The sequence below is a fragment of the Genypterus blacodes genome, unplaced genomic scaffold (genome assembly GCF_046128005.1).
Source record: "Genypterus blacodes isolate CSIRO-AG114 ecotype Tasmania unplaced genomic scaffold, CSIRO-AGI_Gbla_v1 ptg000299l_1, whole genome shotgun sequence".
Classification (NCBI taxonomy): Eukaryota; Metazoa; Chordata; class Actinopteri; order Ophidiiformes; family Ophidiidae; genus Genypterus; species Genypterus blacodes.
Window position 1 is genome coordinate 2,501 of NW_027467090.1, and position 7,500 is coordinate 10,000.

Below are 7,500 nucleotides of genomic sequence, written 5' to 3' on the forward strand. Positions count from 1 at the left end.
ATTCGATCATGAATATTATTTTAGATGTAAGTGTTAGGAAATATATAACATTTAGTAGCTGATGTGCTGAATATTGACTTTGTTATTACAGTTATTATCTTTCATAGAGATCACTTAGAGCAGTCCTGTACAGGTGTCCAGGCGGTAGCGTTGACCTTTCACTGATTTGAAAACAAATCCATAGGTGAGGTCCTGACCCAAACCCCAACCCTCCTGCCAAGTTGGATCCAAATCCAATTCTGTTATGGCTGTAACAGATAAACAAACAAAGCACCAGCAAGGACCTGATCCTCCATCACAGCAGGGATCTACAACAACCATGGCAACGCTCTCCAACGGCAACAGATGCATGGATTCAACAATGTGAGAACCAGAAGTGACGTGGGACCAGGATCCAGATCCAACCGCCTCATCAGGTGTGCTTCTGATTGGACAGTCAGGTTGTTTACTTTGAACAATGTTGGTAGGTGGCGCTGTCTCACTGTCAATCAGAGGAACTGGGGCTCGCGATTGGCCTTCCGGGAACGGAAGCGGATTTCAGAGAGCTTGGAGTTGATGCCTGTGCCGATGATGCCTCTCCTGGCCAGAGGGAACCGAGCCAAGATGGCATCTGAACAAACACACAGAGAGGAAGTGTGAGTGACAGAGAGAGAGAGGGGGAGAGAGAGAGAGAGAGAGAGAGAGAGAGAGAGAGAGAGAGAGGGGGAGAGAGAGAGAGAGAGAGAGAGAGGGAGAGAGAGAGAGAGAGGGAGCGAGAGAGAGAGGGAGAGAGAGAGAGAGACAGACAGACAAACAGAGCGAGAGAGAGAGAGGGAGAGAGAGAGAGAGAGAGGGAGAGAGAGACAGACAGACAGACAGACAAACAGAGCGAGAGAGAGAGAGAGAGGGCGAGAGAGAGAGAGAGAGAGAGAGAGAGAGAGAGGGAGAGACAGACAGACAGACAGACAGACAGACAGACAGACAGAGCGAGAGATAGAGAGAGACAGACAGACAGACAGACAGACAGACAGACAGACAAACAGAGCGAGAGAGAGAGAGAGAGAGAGAGGCACAGAGAGAGGGAGAGAGAGAGAGAAAGAAAGAGAGACAGAGAGAGAGGCACAGAGACAGACAGACAGAGAGACGTACTGAAGATGGCGTTGATCTTTTGTGGGTCCAGAGCGTTGCATTGTGGGTGGAACGCCGGCCGTCGGCTCCGCCCCCCTCGCAGGTTGCTGTTCATCAGCGTCTCCATGTCGAATATGCCCAGCAGCAGCGTCCGGGCCATGGCGGTGGGAGACTGCGCCTGATTGGCTGTGTGCCAGGAGCGCAGGTCACACAGGACGCCAGAGCCTGGATACACCTCCACCTGGCTCACCTGGATGGAGAGGTTCAAGTCCACCTTAAGGGGCCGTCTGACAATTAAACTCACTACATCAGAAGTACAGGAGAGGAGCATGGAGCATGGATCTTACGTGGTGCGTGGCGGCGGCACACAGGCTCTGGGAGCAGCTCTTCCTCAGCTCCTCCATGTTTGTCTGGCTGCAGAGCGGAGCCTCCTCCCCCATGTCGGTGCCCAGGCCCAGCTCTGCTCCTCCGCCTCCTCTCGACTCCTCCTCCTCTTCCTCCGACCCCAGAGGGACACAGAACTCTGACATGTCAGCGCTCAGCTCCTCCTGGCCCAGCGGGTGAAGGTGGGCAGGGGGGCTGAAGTGAACATCTGGATTGGTCACTGTGTTGTGCTGATGATGATGCAGGTACGGGATGAAGTTGTCGGCTCTGTCTGCTGTGGTGGAGATGGAGTGGTTCTGGTCCTGGCCCAGTGTTTGCCACATGGTGGAAAGGAGGCCCGGGATTTCTGGGAAGTGGAGAAAAAAAAAGAAATGTTGGCTTGAGAAGTGAAAACCTTTCTCTGAATTCATCTGAGGAGGAGGAGGAAACCCAGAGTTTGAGAATTCACTGCCAAGAAAGCTTTGATAAGTTCTTCAGAACGTTCCTCCCTCATCCCTCGCTCCCCTGCTCTTGCGGTCCTAGTCGCTCTTTGCTCTGCCACAGTCTGGCGGCCTTGACCTGGGAGTAACGTGTCAGAGCATCCAGACTGAGGCACCGGGGCAGGGAGCACAGTGACTTACTGGCTACCAGGGAGGGAACCAATGTTTCATCCGGACCGCCGCCCAGGTGGATAACAAGAAATCAGCTCCAATAAAGGTGAGTAAGATGCAAGTTTTTCTGACAGGTCAATGTTAGCTTGTAAGCAATGAAGGTGACCTGGATTAGAATGAGAAGAGACTGGAGGTAAGTTCTGAGGACATTCTTGCATGATGAGTTTAGAGCTCTCTGCTGCTCTGAGTGGTTAAGGCGGCGGAGCAGATGGATCCGTATCTGTGAACGTGCTTCTGTCTCATTCTCTGCTTTAATGACTGGAGTGAAGTCGGTTAAGTGGAAGGAGGATTACTGGCTTGATGCCTAGACTGTCACCTCTGCTTCCTGTTCCTGCCTGCAGAGCTGCTGTGCTGTCACACTCCCTCAGCTCTGACTGACGGGGAGGATTACTGGGACTGACAGCCAATCAGTGGCCTTCTAAATCCTCCTCTCCTCCTTTAAACGGAGCTTTCTGATACCACAGAGCAGGAACGGATGGAAAGCCTTAGTGATGTCTAAACTATTCAAAGGTTTGGGGTTCTTTTGCAGCTGGATTGTTGGTGGCACAAACCAAACTTTTTTGATAGTTGGGTTCTTTGGGTCTGAGAACGTTCTGGCCAACTGGACCCTGATCAACCTAAAGTCGATGGTCTCAGTCCACGAGTGAACGCATGTGCTGCAGGTGAGAACACGTTAAAAAACATCAACGGCTGTTTGGCTCATTTGGAAACAACAGCAGATACTTGGAGCTGAACATTTGCTCTTGAACTCACCGTGGACTAACATCTCCTTCAGCCTCTGATTCTCAGCCACAATCTCCTCCTTCTCTCTCTCCAGCTGTCGAATCCTCAAGTGAAGGAAGTCGAGCTCTGCTGTCTGCGACGGCGTCAGAGCTGCCAAGTCCGCCTCCACCTTCACCACCTACAGACAGGGGGAGGAGCTTCAGGGTTACGCATGTCAAAGCCAGCGACGTGACCCAACAAGTGCGGTACGACCTCAAGAGGTGGGTAGTTACTGTCCCTTTTAGCAGAGTAACACAGAGTTGCACCGCTGACCCTGAAATAGAGCTTCAACAGTAAACAGAGCTGCAGGTCTGCTCTCCTCTGGACCAGGCTGTTAGAAAGCAGCAGAACTTCCCCCACATGGACACAAACACTGACATGAGAGAACTAAACACCTAAAGGAAGGTTTACGAGGCTAACTAAAGCGTGTGATGGCCCGTGAGGAGGAGCCCAGCATCAGCCCGGGACCTTCTGATCCCTAGATGAGCGCTCTCACATCCTGAGCCATGTCGCCCTTCACTACATCTTAGTAACTTAATCTGCTCTCTGATCTGCCTGCTGATGCTTCCACTGTCAGCCTCTCAGTGTAAACCCGTGTTTGCGTTAAAGCAGAAACTCCAGCTGAATCTTTACTTCCTGTCACAGCGTCTGTGTGAATGAACACCGGCGGCTTTGATCTGCCGCCGATTAAACAGAGCGTCACTGTTCTCCACGCTGTGCTTGCTTCATTTGTTCTTCCTTCTTTACCTGGAAAATAAAGGAGGATAAACTCAGGAGATGACGGCCGGTCCCTGAGGGGCCAAGACCAAAACAATGCAGGTCTTATCATCCATCATCAGACTCATGAATATGCTAATGACTGGTGTTTAGTCAATCAGCTTCACTGTGCAGGTGGGCTCCTTGTACCTGATATCAGACGCAGAAAACATTTAGTTTGTTGTTTTCACAATTAGATTTTGAATGAAGTTGCTACAGACTGAGGCGCTGCAGGTTCTTACAGGAGACTTCAGACCTTAACCAACGCGTCCACACGTCTCCCTCTTCAATAACATAACCAGCTCATGAACCTACTCTCTAGCTACTCCAAGCTACACTACAAGCTCCTGAGACAGTCTGACATCCACTCAAGTTATTTGAAAGTTACTTGCAGAAATGGTAGCGAACTAAAGAATTGAAAATCATTCATACTCTGTAACACTGGAGTCCATTTGAGCTCGGCCATGTTGGTTCTGTTACTCTAAAGGTGATGAAGCCATGTTAATGAGGCTTTGATACCAGAGGTTCTGATGGTGCTGCTATGATTACTCTAATTCTAACTTTAACCCTTGAACCGTAAAGCTACATGATTATGCTTCAGTTTGGTGACAGGGAAAATGTTCAAACCTATGAACTGTGACTAACAACACAGTAAACTGTCACAGAGGGGACTGTTGAGCCTTGATGGAGGTATGTCTCTCTATTGTACATGACTCTAGTGTTATTATATGATCACATACGTGATGGGCACAAACCTTTATTTACCCTAAACATGTGTTGAAGCTTTTCTAATGTTGTGTCCTCTTAAAGCTCAGAGCTCAGTCAGAACTCAGGATCAAAACCATTCCATAACTGAAAGCATCTGAGTTTCATATATGTGAATGAAATGTAAAGCTATGTAAAGTTATGCATTCATATATATGGAGCAGGGCACAGAGCATGCATAATGTATGTGTGTGAACCAGCAGCATTCAGCTCTGACCTCACACTGCACAGTATGGATGCATGCCTATGTGATGTATAATGCAGCGCTGCCATGCATAATGAGTCACAGACATGCAACAGCACACAACAGGAAATATATAGAACCAGGAAGGCATTCATATATACGACATTTCAATATATAACTCTCTATAATAATAACGATGTGCTGCTGCTGCTGCTGTGTCTTTATGTTTCACATCTGTACTGTGTGTGTGTGTCTGTGCTCCACACATCACTGCAGCACCGTGATAGATATTAGACCACATAACAACATTACTAAAGGCTGAAATGTGGCTCTGCCCCCTGATGAAGACAGCATTCATGTTATGGAGATGTAGAGTTTAATGAGCACCTGCAGGTTTACAACACAGCGCTCACACTGTCACTCAAAACTCAACACAACGCAACAACAACACATATTTCAACCATGATTTTATATTGAGAAATACTTGAATACTTCTATTATGTTGACAGAATGTATTATTCTGTATTATATTAACTGGACCTGTGAACAGAAGCACAGAGGCAGGGCGACTTCATGTTTGACTGAAGACAGTCTCTTGTTTCTGACTGTAGAAACAGCTGATGTGCTCACTGCTCCACTGAGCTGAGCTGCATGAGCACAGAGACTCTTCACTCAGATGGAGGTATGATTATGATGATTATATGCGTTACAATGTGAAACTATGTGACTGTGTAATAAAGGTGTGCATGTAAAGTAACATAGGAAAGTGTTACAACATGACCCAGCAGGTCTGCCTCCAGACTGAATGTATACACAGTATGTACATATATATATATATACTGTATGTATTTGTACATACAGTATAGATGTCACACTGTTACATTACATCAAGATCCATTAGACATCCATTGTCTTTTCATTCCATAATTTCACGAATCATGTATTTATTTCCCGAGAGGAAGCACACATGTATGTACATAGATATGATTACACATGTTTATCCTGATAACAGCACACAGAAACAGAAGTAGTGACGTGATGGTAGCCTACACGTTCATACATGTATCTGTGTTATAACCATCTATAACCATAACCATGATCTTACACTCTATACTCTCCTGATCAGCTCAAGTGTCTCCTGTACATGTCGGTATAATAAACATGAGCGTGTTGCGTTCATGTCCCTGCAGGTGTCTGTGTGTGTGAGAGGAATAGAACCATAGACCCTTTGGAGCGTCTTACTGTGGCGCCGCTCCGCTGAGTGACGCTGCCGCCGCTCGGGCTCTCCATCCGGCCTGATGTCAGAGTCACAGCCGCTGTGAGCCGTCAGACCTCCGGAGCTTCACCGCGTCCGCCGCCTGCCTCCAGCCGACAACCGGCGCTCAGAGAAGCACAAAGAAAAATGCTAAACAACTTTATTAAAATTCATAAACATCTCCACCTCCGGCGACGCGGCGTGACGTCATTCCGGTGCGACGTTGCTGAAGTCCTCGATTGAGGGAAAAAGAAAAATGAAGCCGTGTTTCCGTTAAATCTGAACTAACTGACCGCAGTGACACACGAGCGGCCGGTGTCCGGTACGACCGGGTGCGCGTGCGTGTCCGCTGGGGAAGGTTTGACCGGGAATTAGACTCACAGCAGCCGCTTGGACTTCATGACCCAGAATGCCCCGCGGCCGGCGGAGCGTAAACACATGGCTCCTCTCAGCTGAAGGACGCGGAGCTGCTGCGATGATAGGTGATGTGTGTGTGTGTGTGTGTGAGAGAGAGAGAGAGTGTCGGGGAGATAGAGTGTGTGTTTGTGTGTGAGAGGGAGATAGAGTGTGTGTTTGTGTGTGAGAGGGAGACAGAGTGTGTGTTTGTGTGTGAGAGGGAGACAGAGTGTGTGTGTGTGTGTGAGTGAGAGATAGTGTGTGTGTGTGTGTGTGTGTGTGAGAGAGAGTGTGTGTCTGTGTGTTTCCCTCACACACAGACTTTAATAGCGTTAGAAAAAAGACGCTGAATGAAGTCTATTATAACTGCTGCGCTACTTCCGGGTTCGCCTCAATTTTGTTGCTTCAATGTTTGGAAGCTACTTTTAAATGGCGGCATTTCAAGCTACAAGCGACTCGTGATCTAAAGTAGTTGAGCTGTGGCTAAGCTACACCGCCAGGTCCAGAGTAGCTGCTGAGTAGCTTACGGCACCGTCAGCTTGTTTGGGAAATGCAGGACTGTAAACAAACTGAAGTAGCTCTGCGAGTAGCGAGTGACTGACAGGGGATGGACTGCACGTCAGGAGCAGTTAGAGGCTAAGCGACTTGCTCAACGACACTCCGGCAGCATTCCCTGTTTAAGGTGTAGAGAAGAGAAGAAGAGGCCTCATGATCATAGCTACCAAACCTTTAGTGTGAAGTGAATGAACTCAAAGTTGAGACCTTCCTGTGAAGTCTCTGTCCTTGTTTGTTTGTTTGTTTGTCACCAGGAGCACGACTCATTGATTCTCTTCCTGTGGTAATGTTTTTGCTTCCTGTCTGTCTCTGTCTCAGTGTATGTGCGGTATAACCTGGGCCCTGGGGTCCAGGTGGAGCTGCAGGACTGGGCCAGCGTGGCCCAGCTGAAGGAGGTGGTGGGGAGTCAGCAGGGGGTCCGGCCGGAGCACCTCAGGGTCCTGTTTGCTGGACGAGAGCTTCACAGCAGCGTCACTCTGCAGGTGAGCTCACATCTGGGATCAGACACACTAAGGTCAAAGGTTAACTATGATGACATCTGAGATTAGACAGAGCTGCACTTGGATGCTCTATGAGGGACTAAGATGCTCTCTTGCTCTCTGTTTCAGGGTTGCGACCTCCCGGAGCAAAGTACGGTCCACGTGGTCCTTCCTCCCTCAGGCTCCTCCCCCTCCTCCACCAGACTC

General features: G+C 48.8%; 2 protein-coding genes across 3 annotated transcripts in view; one reads left to right on the forward strand and one right to left on the reverse strand.

The window, feature by feature from the left end:
• LOC142988152 (uncharacterized) overlaps positions 1–5,990 on the reverse strand; it is a 6,824-nt gene extending 834 nt beyond the window's left edge. The window contains exons 1-5 of the mRNA XM_076137196.1: positions 5,851–5,990; positions 2,895–3,042; positions 1,455–1,837; positions 1,129–1,357; positions 1–610 (exon numbers count right to left, since the gene is read on the reverse strand). The exon at positions 1–610 is cut by the window's left edge and continues 834 nt beyond it. Of these exons, the coding sequence (XP_075993311.1) occupies positions 489–610; positions 1,129–1,357; positions 1,455–1,837; positions 2,895–3,042; positions 5,851–5,898 (930 nt within the window). The 5' untranslated portion in view covers positions 5,899–5,990 and the 3' untranslated portion in view covers positions 1–488. The remainder of the gene's footprint in view (positions 611–1,128; positions 1,358–1,454; positions 1,838–2,894; positions 3,043–5,850) is intronic.
• Positions 5,991–6,104: 114 nt separating this feature from the next.
• The window catches only part of prkn (parkin RBR E3 ubiquitin protein ligase), a 5,535-nt gene continuing 4,139 nt past the window's right edge, over positions 6,105–7,500 (forward strand). The window contains exons 1-3 of one of the 2 annotated variants that reach the window (XM_076137209.1): positions 6,105–6,345; positions 7,133–7,296; positions 7,423–7,500. The exon at positions 7,423–7,500 is cut by the window's right edge and continues 151 nt beyond it. In XM_076137209.1, coding sequence (XP_075993324.1) covers positions 6,273–6,345; positions 7,133–7,296; positions 7,423–7,500 — 315 coding nt within the window. In that variant the 5' untranslated portion in view covers positions 6,105–6,272. The remainder of the gene's footprint in view (positions 6,346–7,132; positions 7,297–7,422) is intronic. The other variant, XM_076137208.1, reaches the window with a different exon arrangement.